General features: G+C 40.9%; 1 protein-coding gene across 1 annotated transcript in view; it reads right to left on the bottom strand.

Moving 5' to 3' along the window:
• FSHR (follicle stimulating hormone receptor) overlaps positions 1 to 17725 on the bottom strand; it is a 152431-nt gene that overhangs the window by 15374 nt on the left and 119332 nt on the right. Inside the window, exons 5-8 of the mRNA XM_010984039.3 lie at positions 7695 to 7766; positions 6428 to 6505; positions 1446 to 1514; positions 1260 to 1334 (exon numbers count right to left, since the gene is read on the bottom strand). Coding sequence (XP_010982341.3) covers positions 1260 to 1334; positions 1446 to 1514; positions 6428 to 6505; positions 7695 to 7766 — 294 coding nt within the window. The remainder of the gene's footprint in view (positions 1 to 1259; positions 1335 to 1445; positions 1515 to 6427; positions 6506 to 7694; positions 7767 to 17725) is intronic.

Here is a 17725-nt window from a genome sequence, read left to right as displayed (position 1 = left end):
ATGTCAGAATTCGTGGATGCTCGAGTTCCCTAGCCCTGCCCTCCTTATCTCCTCATCCACAGTTCTGCATCAGGGATTCAACCAACTGCAGATAGTATATATTTCCTGAAAAAACTTCACATATAAATAGACTGGCGCAGTTCAAACCCATTTTGTTCAAAGGTCAACGGTGTAAGTTTTTATGAAAATTATGGTGATAGATGGTAGGTCGGCAGGTAGGTAACCTATATACTCACTGCCAAATAAGAGGTGCAGGTTAGTGGCTCCCAAATGCCCGACCTGACCTTAGGCTTTGGAGGATCATCTAGCAAACCTTCAGATTTATTCACATGTTTATCTATTTACTTACTCACCATTTCTTCTTGCATCTTACTCCTCCCTTCTGGATTCCTCTTCCTGCAGTACATTTGTCAATAGATGTAGTAGGTCTTGCTTAGAGCCAAGGAGAACACCTTTTAAAAAATCTCGTGCAGATTTTGCCCCCGCAGCCCTGAAAGCTGTGGGAGTCCCAGGAGGTGGAATTCACTGTTGGCTGAGGTCATGGGGGAAGGCAGGGGTGAGAATGACTCTTGTGGAAGGATGGGGCAGATGAGAATAGGGGAAAGCCACTCTTGGTGAGAGAAGTGGAGATGAGGAAGCAACAATAGGAGGAGAGATGCTGATGCAGGGCTAGGAGGCACTGAATGCATCCCAAGAGATCTAGAATCGAAGCAAAGAGGATCCAGAAATGAATGCATGTGTGTATCTCACTGGATTGAGGGACACTCCTGGACATGGAGGGAGACGAAGGAGAACTTTGCTTTCTCTTTCAGGGAAGAGATGTATAGAGAGTGGTTAAGGGTCTGTACTGTGAATCAGACTAGTTTTCTGTTAAATCTGTGCTCTACAATTTCCACGACCTTGGGTGACTTAACCCCTCCAGGGAAGCTAGTTTTTTCTCCTCTAAAATGGAGATAATGGCCTCTACCACAGAGGTTATGGTAATGATTAAATTAGAAAATGCATCTTAAGCTTTTAAAAGACTATCTGAGACTTGGTAAGTACTCATTGAATGTTAGTTGTTATTATTATTGTTGTTATTTTAGTGAAAGTTAGAATGTGGATCAGCCCTAAATTGTCCTATAAATCTTTGCAGGTGACACAAATAAAATTTAATCTTAATAGCCAGCCTTGTCTTGAAAGTGTCCCTGAATTGGAGAAAGTGGACTTCTAACTTAGAGATGCTGATCTCTCACATGGAAATGAGGGAGGCTACTCACAGAATGACTGGTCCAGAGGCTCCCTGGAAAACATCATTAGGCAATTCTTCCAAATTATTGTTATCACTTAGATTCCTGGGGATGGAGTTGAGGAAAGAAGAAGAGAAACATAAAGCCACATAAACATCACTGTTGTAAGAGCCATTTCCCTCTAAATGGCCTGGAAGAAGAGTCAGGGCTACTTACAGCTCATCTAGTTGGGTTCCATTGAATGCACAGTTGTGTATTTCTTGAATCCCATTCTTACTCAGCCATCTGAAATAAAAGATCCATTAAAAAACCAATAAAGTCAGATGCAAACAATACAGGGATCTCATAATTGGAAACACTGGGGCAAGGTCAGACAGCACAGGTTAGTTGCATAAATCAAATACCACCCTTAAGACTCTGGGACAGGGTTGGGAGGGAGACTGATTTATCACTATACAACATCTTGTAACATTGGCAGTTTGCATTATGTGCATGTATTACTTATTCAGAGAAACGAAATGTAATTTTGAAAAGGCACACTTAGGCAGAGCAGCTTGGATCCCGGAAGGACTTTGCACACATCATTCGTGTGCAGACAGTGCCGTGGGGGGAGCAGGCAGAGATCTTTCTCATCCTGAAGGACAGAAACCATACCATTATTGAACAAGTGTTCATAAGACAGAGAAAAAACATTTTGTACCACCTTCCTCTAAGGCCTCAAATCTCTCACCCATGCTTATTCACAGCAGCAGGCCTGACTGTCATCAAAAGTGATCTAATTAAGCTGTCAGACAACCTGAACCTCTTCTGTGACCCATACGGACCTGGTTATTGGAGGTTTGTGGAGGTGGCTCTGGGTTAAGCCAGAAAGGAAGAGAAATCAATTAGACAGACTGTGGGCTGTGGCAGGGTGAGGCGGTGTGAGTGGGCACGGGAGGAGGCTCCGGGGGCAGTGGGGCTGGATGTGGAACAGTCACCCTGATGGTGCAGAGAAGGTCAGTGGGCAGACTGGCCTGGATAGGGCAGCCCAAGGACACCTTGGGCTGACAGCTCTGCATTGCGGTGCTCCTGGATGGACCTGAACACAAAAACAGAATTCCAAGGTCGGGAGAGCTTAGCCTGCCCGAAGAGCCTCTGATCACTTGGTCTTGATTTGCTGTCAGGTCCGTTTCCTTGTCAGGCTCGGTGGATTTACAAATGACACTGTTCCAAAGGCTAATCCCAGAGAAGCTCCTGTGTGGGGGGGACATCGACTATTCCGGGTGCTGTGAGGAGTAGCTCCAGATGCTTAAAATCACAGGAGAATAACTGTATGTGTTTTTCTCCCTCCTGGAAGCCAGTGAGCTAAAAGTCCAGATGGAAGTAGTGCACATCTTTTAAAACATGAGCAACCTATGGGTGGATTCGGATGGCCACCCCTACATCCTGCCTGCCCCATTCCTACCCATTTGTCCCTGGAACTGACTGGTCAGCTTATCTTCGGGTGGTGACAGTTGCTGGAGCAGCTGCCCCTAACCTGTGGGATGTGGATCCCTGGGGGTTTTGGTTCAAACACAAGGCTCAGCAAACTTTTTCTGTAAAGAGCCCAATAGTAAATTTTAGGTTTTGTGGACCAAGAAGCAAAATGGAGAATACTACATAGGTCCCTTACATAGGTGCTTATAAAACAATTCCCATGAAATCTTTATTGACAAAATTTAACATGTAATAAGTGAGTACAATTTTCTCTTTATTGTAACGTAGGCCTATTATTGAAAAGAATGGATTTTTTTTCTGTTGTTCGGGGTCACATTCTGCTTAATTTAGGTTCAGTGTGTTCTCTGTCATCAAAATGTTCACTTACAAAAACCAGCTTAGGTCATGGACCGGATTTGGCTCATGGGCTGTAGTTGGCTGATGCTTACTCCAACAAAAGCAGTGTGCAAATCTGTATGGCCTCTGCCTATTTATTCTTCTATAGACTAGATAATTAGTATTTTCTGCACATTTATGTCCTGCAAATAAAATGTTGCTATGATTAAATAAAATACAAACTAATTTAAAATAATTTCTGTATTCAAAGTAGCCCTTTGTCTTTATAGATTTTCTTAATAGATACCATCCTATGGGGAGGGAGTGAAATTTTCCATGTCAACAATGGATCATTCTGCAAAAAAACAAATTATGTCCAGAATTCCTGCCCCGGAGTTTACATTAGGCAGTAGGACTCTCGAAATACTAACAGAGAAGCCGATGTTTACTAAATGCATGCCTACTCTTTTAAGAGAGGTAATGCTGGTTTTAAAACCAACCTCATGACGATAATGATGACAAACAGGGCAGAGCGTCAGCTAAGGAATAATTGAATCACGATTTTCCTTAATCTTTTTTTGTCCCTTCCCTAGTGTGTTCACTTAGCGTGTTCACTCAGTGAAGTCTCAGGAGGTCCGTGAAGCAGAGTCTGCCCTCACCCTAATGAATGAAGGTTCTGGGGGCGGGCACATGAGATGGAAGCCAAGTGAGGAAGGGATGAAACACGCATGAAGTGAGCAGTTCCTGTGGCCAGGGCGTGCTGGGACCTGGCACCGTGTAACCTCGTTTTATTCCTTCTGAATGAGTCCATCTGCTGGTCGGCCATAGCTGGGTACTACCCTGTTCAGACTTTATGGCTGGAGAGTTGGGGGTAGAGGGTGGGGAAGGGCTCAGTGGTTTCCTCGTGGTAGGCTTTTATTTCTCGTTTCCCTCATTACCTCATTACCAGCGTCTGATAATTCTTCATTGCTGGGCTGTCTTTTTTTTTTTTTTTATTTTTTAATATATGTATAGAACGAACAGGGCTTTGGGATTTTAGAAAATGCCAGTGCTTAGAAAGCTCTTTTAGGTATGAGAGCCATTTTGGCAGGCTCTTTTTGTTTGTTTTCCTGAGTACCCTAGGATGTCCCTAGGGGGACAAAGTACCCCTGAATCCAGACAGAGCACCCAAGCTAAGAACAATTGGAGACTTAAATTGTAGTGAATGTGGGTTTTCTGATTAAGGGCCATCTGAGTTAAAAAAAAAAAAAGGGTCCTGTTCTCACAAATGTGAATTTGTCCTTTATAGAGACGTGTCTGAGAAGTGTTGGCTCTTAGGAAAGCTGTTCTTGCTAGGAGAGTCTGTTCTAAACTCTGGGGAAGCACACAGTGTCCATGAACAGGAGTCAGTGAAGAAAGCTATGACCTCCACGCATCTTTTGTAGGTTTGGGTTTGCGAGACTGTTAACGGCACTTACTTCCTCAAATTCTTTTCCCCTACTTGGGAAGAATTAAGCCTAGGTAGGTCAGGACGACTTGCCTTCTGTCTTGTGTTCTGGACAAAGTGGATGTGTGTGAATGTGTGGAACTATGAGAATATTAGCACATGCCCACTTTTTAAAAAATTAGGATAATTGATGTCTAACATTATATTAATTTCAGGTTCCCACTCATATATTTTCTACATAATGTTCTGCATTATTACATTAACTAATTCTGAATGACTCTATTTAAAATGACACCTGTGTTGAGAGCAAGGTTTACAGAAGCACAAGCAACCAGGTGTAACTGATGACATTTATCATGGACCTTCTCCCTCCATGGTGTGGCCCAGGAATCCTTTCCCTATTGTGTTTGTGTTAAAACCCACCAGGCTGGTATTACTCAGGTACTCACCATTATCCAAAGTTCCTTTTTATCATTTTTTTTTTTAAACTTCTTGGCCCTGATGATAGTGTTTCCTCTGCTTGTCTTCTGCCTACGAGGTGGCTAAATCCCACTCACCTTCTGAGACCCATCCTTGATCCAACCTCCTCTCTCAGCTGCCTGCCTTCCCTCTTTGAGCTCTTCCTTCAACCCTCCCCTCATATCACATGATTCCTTCTTTACGCTTAGAACAAGTACTTTTATTTTGCACAAATTTCATACTGCTTGTATTTTAGTTAGCTTATTTCTTTGGCTTTCCCTTTCTCTCATACTTTTCACACCCCCATCACCTTATTCCAGCGCGCGCGCATACACACACACACACACACAGATTTCAAATATCATGAGCATCTTAAGTGAAAGGATTAGGTATTACCTACAATTTTTGTCCTAATACTGTGTACACTGGATACATGCCTTTGATTTTATTTTCCTTCACACATCCTGTTTCTCTGCTAGTCTCTCTCAAATCTATTTGTTCTCTGAAATAAATTTACATCAAATACTGTGCTTAGCTTTATTCTTCACTATGTCCTCATTTGCCTACTATTTCTCTCTGCCCTCCCCACCAACCCCCTCTTTTTGTTTGTTTGTTTTAAGTGCAGCTGGGTCTCTGGCTCATATTATTGCTTTAAAAAGAACTTAAATTCTTTCTGGACTAGAACTTACCTTTTGTATTGGCATATTAAAACTTACATATTGTCATATTTAAACTTACATATTGGCATATTAAAACTCAGACACGTCTATTTTTAAAAAACACCGCAATTTGTGAAATATAAAGATGAAATACTTTCCTTACAGGTGTAATTGCAGTTACCAGTGTCCCAAATATCATTCTGTGCATCTAACTTCCATGAATCCCCAAAACACGTAGATAACCCCTTGTGCCCTCTTCTCTGGCCATTTTTGAAAAGGGATGAACTGCCAGGCAGGCTACTGGCACAAACTGAAGGTAGTTCATCAACGATGCAGACTGCACTTTAAAACTTTCCCAAAAGTTAGAGGGAGTAACTCAAGCTCGTTATAAAAAAAAATAAGTGACTGTTCCAAGAAAATGAGAAGTCATCTTGTGCTCAGCGTGGGGCTGAACAGGGCTGCTTGGCTTGGTTATGAGGGAATATCCGTATCTCCTTGATTCAGACTCCTTCTTGATCTTTTTCTTTGGGCAACAAAAGCCTGGCCAGGCAATAACTAGCTTTATTGATGCATAAGTTATTCTGTCCCTCAGAACAGATGTTGCATCACAGGAGACCAGCATTCAAAGAGCAATTTTAAATACTCGAATCGCACCACAGAATCACAAATTATTAACAGGGCTTCGTGTTATGATTCTGAAACGTAAAGATGGGAAAGGAGAGAAAAGCTCAGAACAAGAGAGAAACTGGGATGGTGGAATGCCATGGTTACCTAAACCAGAAAGGAGCATGCCACTGTGAGAAAGAAATCGTTAAATGAAAAACCGAACGTCACTCCATTGGATTTTCTTTTTCTTTACTTACAGAATCATACTTTCAAAACTTAGCCCCACGAAAGAATTTCCTTCAATGGTGTGGATATTTATGTTGTCTTGAATGTCTCTAGAAGAAAGTACAGACAAAGTAGATATTGACGTCACCGCTACTGATGTCACCTCCCCACATTTAGTCCACGTGGTGTGGTGTCTTCTGCTGAGGTCATGCTTGAATTGTTACTATTCTGAAGGGTGATGAGATCAAAGTCTGGGAAATAAATGATATCTAATTTATCTTGAGTATATCAGTTCTTCTTAAAAATGGAATTGCAGACATGCAGTCTCTTCCCACTCTGAAAGTTTTCTTTGCTAATCTCACTGTGCTAAGGTTCTAACATACTCATTTACTATCTTTGCTTTTGCTGTTGGTACTAGCTCAACAGGACAAAGACACTTAAGCCGACCTTTTGTCTCCATCCCAAACTCCTCTGTTCACTTTAGTTGGGCCTCCATCTTCCTCCATCTCAATCCCCTTGGTACATCTAGTTTCCCTTCTCTGTTTTCCTTGGGTCACAGAAAAATGTTACCATTGGTTTTTCTCTTTCTGATTGAAAGGAGGAAGAAAGCCATTTTTCTGTTTGTATCCACCTCCCCATCCCTCAAGCTTCCCTGTTGGGGCCAATCTAACATATAAAAGTAAAAGGACTAAACTGCTTGGAACAATTTGAGAAATTTGGGAAGATTCTCTATTTTTCTCTCTCATTCTCTCTTCTTTGTTTCTTAGTTCATTTCATCTTTTCCCGACCTCTTCCCTTTGCATCTGTCCAGATTCTTACAATTTCACTATTGAAAATAAACTTGCCTTTACACGTTGCCTTTTTGCTGCCTCTTTCAAGATACAGATACCTTGGGAAAAGGCAAATGTATTGTCATTAACACGTGGGTGTGAATTTGTCAGGTGGTTTCTTTATGCCTAGGGCAGCATAGGAATTCTGGAGGGAAGAAGAGAGGAAGGGGGAGTTGGTGGGGGGAGGTATGTAAGGCACTACATAGTGAAGGAAGGAGAGACTTCCTGATTTGCTACAAGTTGGCTCTGTTGACAACTGCCTTATTGAGGAGCTCACTGCCTTCCTCCAATCTGAGACTAGCTGGCCTTCAGGTAAAACCAAGGACACTTGCTGTTGGCCTTCCTACCTCTGCTCACCCAGAGCAACATATTTGGAGAATACTGACTTAACAGTGCATATTACAGGCCGAGAGGCTGTTGGGCAAGACAGTTGGTGAGTAAAGGGTTGGTAACTGCTCTTCAAACTTACAGTAAAACCTTTTGGAGAGATTGAATCTTGTGAACAGCTGGCAAGTGCTTAATGCCTGTGTTGGATATTAACCTAGAAAGAGACGAAATGAGAGTGAGTGAAAAATGAGCTGGCTATTTTAACAACGGCTAGAGCCTAAGCTTTCCAAATATAAAATATCAATTTTGAGCTTTCAGAAAAACCTACCAGAAAATCCCATAATATACCTGAATCATGCTTATGTTTTCTATTTTAAGGCTCTAACCAGGGTCCAGTAAGCTATTGATTGTGTAGGGAAAAGAAACTTAAACTTCAGACACATAGCTGTACTAATATGCCACAATACATACCTTTTTTTTTAAAAAGATAAGTTAACATGCTCCAAAAGCACATTGCAAATAGATAGCAAATTTTTCCTAAATCATTTCCTATTTCTAGCCTCTTCATACTCTTTGAAGAACTGCCTCTTCTCCTCTGCAAGTGATTCTGTTGAGATTAGGGCATGAGTTCCATACCCTTTGACCCCAGAGCAGGCATGTGACCAGGCTGGGCCCATCAGACTCTCCTGGGAAGGAGCTGGATAGAGATGAGTCCACTGATGCCATCACTCTTAAGAGATAGTCCATACAATTCTACAGCTGAAATTTCCAGAACTATATTGGCTCCTTCCCAAGGCCTGCTTGTCTTGGCCTGGGTTCCCCAGGAATCAGAGCCTGAGATAAGTGCTAGCTTGTAGGTAGTATGAGTTCAGTGAGTTTGGGACAGGAGGAATGAAACAGAGATGGAGGAAAGATCATCAGTATAAGATTAAATTGTTGAATTCCCTGCCACTACTGGTGACTGGTCCTTAATGCCAAGGACTTGGATTTAGGAGATTTTCAAAGTGGGTATCAGAACTCTCACTCTGAATGGGGGAGAAGGGGAGGGATTTATCCATAGACTCCTACTTCGTGTTGTTCGAAGGTGTCCCTGTGGTATTAACGTTCCACTCTGACTTGCACACTTGTAAGTGTCCAGCAAGTTCCTACCGGGCATCTCTTACGGTGGAATAGAAGTCCCAGGACTGGAAAGGGAGGTACACAAGGCCAGGCTAGGTGCTGTCCAGTTGAAATTAAGCTGCATTAAGCTGGTTGAAATTTGGGTGGAACTGGCAGCCACAGCAGTGGTGAAGGAGATTTTCAAGTTGACACATGCGAGTTGTCTGACACACTATTGTTCAGCACTTCTCTCGCTCCTGTGAGTTACTTAGAATCCTTCCAGTACTCCCCACATCCATTTCCCTTTTCTCTGTGGGGCTTACCTAAGACACAGTGGGTCTTAATTGCTTGCAAGCTAAAGTACCTTTGCTGGTACACTTATCATTGTGAAAGATCACGTGTCTTTTTGGGTTTATGATTCTGAAGTGGACTTCAGTGTCTTGTTCTCTGCTTCTATACTCAGAGAGTCAGTGAATTCTGCCTCTGAATTCTCTGTAATGGTTCTCAGATGTTTTGCTCCTTCTTGGTTTCCAGTGATCCACACAGAACCCATCTTGGTCAATTCTTTTTATTATTTCCACAGCCCTTGAGATGATCTCCCTTTATTTTTCATTTGTGGGAAAGAGCTGTTAACATGCTTCTATTAAGAATTTTTGTGTTATTTACTTAAAATTTTTTTTCATGCTGGAAAATAAACTCTGTTTTGTGTAGAGATCTGAGTTAACATAAGCATAAAACGCTGTTTAACCACCAGCACACTCAAGATACAGCACAGTTGCATCACCCTCTAAATCACAGCGTTATCCCTTTGTAGTTCCCTCTCCTTCTTATTCCTACCCCTACCAAGCACTGATCAGTTTCTATAATTTTGCTTCTTCCAAAATGTCCTATCAGTGCAACCATCTATTATGGAACTTCTTTCATACGGTGTAATGCATTTGAGATTGTTTCATGTTATTGTATGTATCAGTATTCATGCTGTGATGCTGGGTTTTTTTTTATACTGCCAATTAGTCTTCTGTTGTATGCATATACCACAGTTTGTTTATTCATTCATCAATTAGGTTGTTTCCAGTTTTTGTGGTTATAGAAAAACCTGCTTTAAACATTTGTGTATTTTATGTGTGTGTGAGAGAGAGTGAGAGACAGGAAGGGAGAGAGTAAGTACCTACAAGTGAGATTGCTAGGTTGCTGTTAAGTGTATGTTTAACTTTATTAGAAACTGCAAAGCCACTGTCCTATTTTGCATTCTCATCAGCCATGCATGAGAGTTCTAGTTGCTAAATCCTTTGGTTATTTTTAAAAATACATTCTTTGACTATAAAAGTAATACATATTTATTGTGAGACCTATGAAAAATACAGAAACATCTACAGAAGAAAGTAAAAATCACCTCTAGTATCACTAACCAGAGATAGCTTCTGTTAGCATTTGGAGTTTGATGTTTCTTTCCAGAACAAATAGCTTTCCTGACTGGTCTCCATCGCATTCTGCTCATTCCCAACAGAAACACTGCCATAACTAAACATCTGCTAGCTTGACACTGTCCTAGTCCACATTTGTTATTTAATCATATCCAGCCTTCTACTATTTTTAGATCTCTTCCCATGTGTCTATGCAGTATTTCTTTAATTCTTTTAATGAGACATCAAAGCAAGGACCAGATTTAATATTCTTTGACAATCTATACAACTGTGTGCAGATTGGGAATACAGTATGTGCTCATAAAATGTTAGGTTAATTGGTTGATGCTTCTAAAACACTTCTTGCATCTGTCACCAAGAAAGTATGAAAACACTTATTTAGTTAATTTAGTTGTCAGGTATCTCGGCTACTTGGAGTAATTAATCTTAAACAGAGTCAGGGAGGTCTGGAGGCCAGGAATCAGGAGAATGTACGTGCCAACTCTAGCATGAGCTACTAGACACAAGCCATTTCATCTTTCCAGACCAGAAAGGATGTGGAATGTATGAATATCAAGGTAAACATTGTATCAGATGCCTCTGCGCCCTGCTTCACATTCTCTTGTTCCATCTTTTACCCTAGTGATTACCGTAATAACCAGCTACATACAGATTTAACTTAGCAGATGCTGGCCTCAGGTACACTAGGGGGCTCTCATTTTCTATCTTGGGCTTTTCTACCACCTCTGAGTGGGACATTTACAGGAGTCTGCGCAAACATTCTGGGGCATGGAGCAAATCAGGAGGTACAGGAGAGTTGGGGCAACTCTTCTGGTGGTGGACTCTTCCACTCCTGGGGTGAGCAATTCTGAATGTGTTCTAAGTGGCACCTTAGGGGGCTCTAGCATACCTGGGCCTCAGTTTCCAGTGGCAATCAGCTGATAATACATTCTTGAGTTGGCTTTCCCTCGTTCCTTCTTTTCTTCTTTTTAGCCATCCAATCTCTTTCCTCGGGTTTGAATGTAAAATAAACTACTTACATGTTAAACTCTTGCTCAGACATATTTTTGGAGCATGTAGGCTAAGACAGAATTGTGCAGAATTTCACATTTAACATAGATTCACTGATGATCGCTCTCTCCCTTGACTCCAAATCTGTCTCCAGTTGCAGCCCAGCCCTGTATCTTGTCCTCTTTTTACAGTAAAGTTTCTAGAAAGAGTTACCTGCATATTCTGTCTTCATTCCCTTGTATCCTATTCATCTGCCATCTGCTCCAATTTGTTTCCATTCTACATCTCTCCAATGAAACTATTTTTGTCACACCCCAAATCCACCAACCCACAATCAGTGAATCTAATGAACAATCTGAAGTCTCATTGTTTAGACCTGTCAGGAGAATTCAGTGCTCTCTGCTGATCTCTCTCTTCTGTTAGTTCCTTTCCTATTCCTCCCCTTTCTCTGTTACTCCTTTTTAGTTCTTTTGTTGTTGACTTCCCTTCCTCTATCTGTACTCTGAGCCTTCTGCCTTTTTTCTCTATGGTCTTGCTGGGAAGGTCTCATTTTGCATGGCTGTAAGTACTGTCAGTATGACAGCTCCTAGGCTTACACTTGACTTCTGACTTCTCTAGTCCATCTCTAATCAAAGTTCACATATTCTCTTCTGAATGTCTTGTTGACACAGCAAACTAAACTAGGTCCCCCCATCACTTTCACCAAACTACTCCTTCTTAATTCTTCTTCATAAATAGCCCTCCCATCTGTCAGTTGTTTGTTAGAAATGTGACATTAAACTTGGCTTCTTCACCCTCATTCCAAACATCCAGTCCATCTCAAGTTCTTCTTAGACTCCATTTCCAGAATATTTATCGATGCCATGCAAGTTCTTCCATCTCTACTGACACCGTTCTAGAACAAGCCACCATCAACTTTTTTTCTAGATTTCTGTGATAATCTCCTGCTTTCCATACATTTCATCTTGTCCTTTCTAACCAGTTCTCCATATAGCACACAGGAGGAGGAGTTTGGAAAAAATGTAAATCAGATTGCTTTAGTCCTCTGCTTTCCTTTAGTTCTTTCCCATAGTAAAACTTATACTCCTTACTGGCTACTCTTGCCCCCTCATCTCCCCTAATTCACCTCAGCACCAGTGACTTCCTTTCAGTTCTTTACACGCACTAAGTTCTCCCCTGTCTCCAGGCATTTGCACATGCTCTATCTGGAAGGCTTACCATCCAGTCCTCACCTGGCCAATCTCAACTCTCCCTTCAGGGTTCAGTTACTAATGTTATTTCTTCAGAGAAGAGTACCCTGATTGCCAATCTAAATTAAGGTTCCTGATTTATTCCCAGTGCAATCTATCCTTTTTGGCACTTTTCCCTTATTAGTGCTCAACAGAATTCTGAACTATATGTTGTTTTGTGTTTATCTATCTAGTCAAAGCCTGTTTCTTCAACTAGATTGTGAATGGCATGACAGTGGAAATTATGTTTTTCCTTAACACTCAGTGTCAGGACATGTAAGTGCTTGATGTGTAGCTGGCCAGGCAATGTGTTATGTGCTGTCAAGAGATGAACACAGAAAAGGAATCATTCACTACTGTGTTCATCAAACCTAACTGATTTAACATTATACAGACATCAACCTGGCACTCTCTTAGCGAATGAGTAAGAAATTTACATAATTGAAAGAGGGAAGAATTTATGATTGTCAATAAGAACAATACAAGTGCATTATTTAATATCAATAGTATGAGCTCCTGAAGCCCCTATACTTACAGGCCATCTACAAATGTCTGTAGATGCATATTGAAACCACTGGTCTTTATAGAAAAGAAGACACGCAACAAAAATGGCCAAAATTGTTCCAGTGGTTCTGAGTTTAAGACACTTAAAAAGATCTAGTGACCATCTACAGAGATGGATTATTGGTGATAACTCTGTAGCTGAAACTCTCCATAACCCCAGGATAACTCAGGAAATGCAGTTCGGATGAACACTTAGTTTTCAAATCATTTTTCCCCTTTGATCAATAAATTCATGTCTGATAGAGGCAGGAAGTGGGTAATCAACTAGGAGCTCTATGTCTCAGTGGGCTTGCTCTGGTCAAATGACTGTTTGCTGTGAAATTATTTTGATTCACTCAACCGCAGTTTATCTTCACAAACAGGTAAAGGCCTGAGGGTAAAATGTCAGCAAATTTAAGTTCTGCAAATGGATCTTCTAAAGAAAGGTGACTGGCTCACAGTTCTCCCTTCTCATCAGCCAGTTTTACATGCTGAGCTGGTGTTAACACCTTTCGTGCCTGACTGTCCCTGGTCTTTAGGTCACAATAATGAAAATGGGTACTTCTTCTGCCAGAATGAACTTTTTGAGGTCCTTTCAATTGATGGGAACCAGTCCTACTATGTCTGGACACCTAACATGATAATATACTTGCTTTCATGAACAGTTGACCCCACAGCTCTAAGGCCCATTGTTAGACACAATTAGTGCTTGCATTAATCTTCAAGAGTGCTGGTGGGTTGTTTTTATTAAATTAATAGTGTATGTGTGCTCAGTTGTCTTCACTGGGCCATCTACCTTCCTTCCATACAGCCTCTTTCCCATCCAAGAGAGGACACCAAGGACCATGCCCTGTCTTCAGGGAGCTTGCAGGTGAATTGAGGAGTTAAGGCTAGAATAGATGAAATACTCAGATGGGTTGAGTGCTAAACTGTGTTACTGACTGTGAGTGTCTTAAGACTTCAGGGACAGGGAAGGTAATGTGGGTTGGATTAGTTATGGTGGCATTCTTGTAGGAAGGAGAGCAAACAAGATTTCTGAGAGAGTATAGAGCTTACTGGCCTAAAACTAGAGAAGTAAGCATGTGTAGCTAGACCAGAGGAGGGGTGGGAGGTGGGGCACAAAGGAAGTTAGAACTGAAAGGGAAGGAGGAGGCAGTATCTCAAGGAACTTTAAGACTAGGTAGAGAAGTGTGGACTTGATGGCTGAGTGATTAGAAGCCACTGTCAGGTGCTGAAACAGCAACTAAGAAGACTTGGGGACCCCCTGAGGTGGCCCATGTCTTCACCATCCTCTAACCCTGACTTCACAGTAGTGGCCAAAACAAACCAATGGGTAGTTTTTAAGAACCTACTACATAACCCACTGAACTGAGAAAAGTCAGGTAGAACAAGACATCCCTCTCCATCACACATGCTAACCAAGAATGCAGTTCTTGATCTCTGTTCCACCCAAAATCACCCATGACAGGGAATATTAATTCTGAGACTGTGCGATCCAGTTTTCTTTTAGTTTGTAAAATGAGGCAGAAACAGAGTTCACACCGTGACCTGAATGGCCCATTGAGATGTTTTAGGCAAATCTAATTTAGAGAGGGGATGCTGCCAGTTTGTCTATCTAGATTAGAGATCCATTATTTTTGCCAAAGCACGTTTCCTATAAGTCAAGACTGAGGGTTTGAACTTGAACTCCTTTTTGTATCTTCTAATTGGTTTTCTGTGGTATAAAATTTGTTTGCACATAATTTGTCTTTTTCTTTCCTTTCTTTTTTACATTTTAGTTACCTTTGTTTTGTTTTGTTTTGTTTTGTTTTTTAGTCTCTTGGATAAAATGAACTCCTTCCTCCTAACCACTCTGGGAGAATTTAGTTATCCAATGATAGATAAGAAGGAGAAGAGTAGACTACACTTAATTAATATATGAAAAGACTCCTTACATTTTGAGGCTCGCTGATACTGAATTTTCTGTTAACTGTAGATCCTTATTGACTGGGGATTTGCATCTCTACATACACCATTAGAAAAGATGCTAACATGTACTTCCCGAATCATTAAATAAAGATTTGCTTAGGTGTAGAATCACATGAACTCGGAGTTAGATGGGAATGTGTGTAAGAAGCTGTAGTTCCATGAAAATGGCCTTAGTCTTAAGGTCAGGGACCTTAGATTTAGTGCCTTCTCTCTCACTCATTGGGTGGTCCTGAGCAGTTCATTTACCTTTTAAGAGCCTCAGTTTCTCTGTCTGTAAAATGCTTTTGTATAAGGAATTACATGAGACAGTAGGAGAGCTTCGTTTCCTGCCTCCCCCATATCATGTCTTCAAAGCTGGAACCATTTAACTCATATTCAGTTCAGACTCACCTCAGTCTCCATGGAAACCAGACTCCTTAGCAATCAGGGGGAATTTAATGTGCCCAAATGCAGGATTTTGAGGATCTCAGCCTTATTAGCCTGGCTGCAGATTCTTTTTTGACCTAATATTCTGGTTTAACAATCAGGCTCTGGTCCTACTCTCCGAAAGGACATGTAACACATCTTCAGACTAGCAGCTCTGGTGCTGGAGGACCTGGGTTCAAGTCCTAACTGTACCACTTTTTAAGATGTATGACCTTAAGGGGTGCATTGAAGTCTCCAGGACTTGGATTCTTCATCTTTTACCTGGGGAAATGATAAGATTTACCTAACAGGAAACCTTAGCACTGTGTCCAGGCACTGCTGTGGTCAGGGTCCAGCCTTGTATTTCTTTACTGTAACAGACCTTGTCTGATTTCTTGGTTCCCCTAGAACCTGGGCCATTCCTTGCTTTCCTCCAGTTCTCTTGGGTGCTGAAATGCTGTTTCCATGTCTGAGTCCCCATTGTGCTTGTGGGACCTCCATGATTCCTGAGCAGGCTGGTCTATTAACTGCTGCCTGAGGCTCCGTGTGTCCTGTTGCAACCACTGGGGGCTGCAGCTGAATTTCCCAGATTCCTCCTGCCCCACTTTCTCCAATTTCCTCCTGCTTCTTTTGATAAACCTGTCTGGATTAACCTTCTTGCCTGTCTGATTCTGTTTAGTCTCAAGGTCCTGACCATTCTCTCCCCTAGAAGCTTGTTGGTCATTTCAAGGCATATTACTTCAAAACGTTGGCAAAATTGAAGATGACTTTCACATTAAAAAAAATACAAGTGATCCAAATTTGTTGACTTTTTCTGGGATGACAAATGTCTATCAGAAATAATGCCTCAAGGAAGATATTTTCAAATTAGACATACTTGATTTATCTCTTTAAGGGAAAGGTGACATATTAATGAGAAATAATACACAGTATTTGAAAGGAGAGAATTTGGGGGGGAAATGAAAATTAATTTATTGCTGAAAATGATGCATGCCTGCGTTTATGAAAACCCTCATATCATATTTTAAAAACAAGGATGTACAACTTTCTAACTTACTTAAATTTTTTCTACTGGGTTTTTAACACTTTCATTAGCTACATAAAAATGCAACATCTTCCAGGTAGCTTGTAAGAACTTCTGATTGACATTAGGAAAGAAAATCTACTAGCTGAATTTTATACAAATATTTGCATAAAAGTATAGAACTGAACGTTAAGTGTGGTGACTCAGGGAGTACAGCTATAGCCTTGTTTTCCATTGCATCTACTTACTTTAGTAGTTTTGTTCTCAGCTTTGACAGCCATTGAAGCTAGTTTGTTTTTTTTTTTTCTTAACTGAAGTATAGTCAGTTCACAATGTGTCAATTTCTGGTGTACAGCATAATGTTTCAGTCATACATATACATACATATATTTGTTTTCATATTCTTTTTCATTATAGGTTCCTACAAGACATTGAATATAGTTCCCTGTGCTATACAGAAGAAACTTGTTGTTTATCTGTTTTATATATAGTAGTTAATATTTGCAAATCTCAACCTCCCAATTTATCCCTTCCCAACCTCTTTCCCCCTGGTAACCATAAGTTTGTTTACTATGTCTGTGAGTCTTCTTCTGTTTTGCAGATAAGATCATTTGAGTCTCCTTTTTTCCATTTTTGACTACAGCCATATCACCCTGAATGCGTCTGATCTTGTCTGAATCTAGTATTGACATGACTTGTGGATTGCTTTTTTCAGTGTTAAACTAAGGATTTAAAAAACAATGAAGCACATTGTATGCTACACTTTCTCTAGAATATTGTTATTCTAATATATTGAGTGAAAGCTAAATGTAAAATTGTATTATTTTTTCATCTTTACTTCATGCTTTAAAATATTTTGTGTGTGTATTTTCTCATGCACACACATTCATACTGCAATTGTATGTGTACCTTCTTTATAAATGAACTTATTATGGAACATAGGGTTTGTGTGTGTGTGTGCAGACGGGTGAGGCATCAAGACCATATGGTCCAATACGTAGGATATTTTGCTTGGGAAGAGAAAACTGTGATTCTGAAGGGCTGCCAAGTGGAAATGGTAATAGATTTGTGCTGCTCTGCTCTGGAAAGTAGGTGTAGGATGAATAATAATAATGGTCAACATTTATTGAACACTTCCTATATACCAGTTACCGCACCGAGCACTTAACATTGATTATTTTATTTATTCCTCTCCTCTACCATAAGAGAACTGGTATCATGACCATCCTTACACCAGAGTGGAGGAGGCTCAGCTGAGAGGTCCAGTAACTTTCACAAAGCCACACATAAGGAGGGTAGAGCTAAAGGTCAAATCCACATCTTTCTGACTCTGACGTTTGTGCTCTTACCATCGGCTGGCTTACCAGAATGACTAATTCTCATTCATTATGAAAGTTGCCTGGTGGAGGAATGGGTTGTACTGTGAAGCCTCTGGTTCTCTACCTCTGGAAGTGTGTCTGTCGTGTTGTAGGGTTTCTTCATGAGGAGTGTG

Source organism: Camelus dromedarius, chromosome 15 (genome assembly GCF_036321535.1).
Source record: "Camelus dromedarius isolate mCamDro1 chromosome 15, mCamDro1.pat, whole genome shotgun sequence".
Classification (NCBI taxonomy): domain Eukaryota; kingdom Metazoa; phylum Chordata; class Mammalia; order Artiodactyla; family Camelidae; genus Camelus; species Camelus dromedarius.
This window is presented reverse-complemented; position numbering and strand designations above follow the sequence as displayed.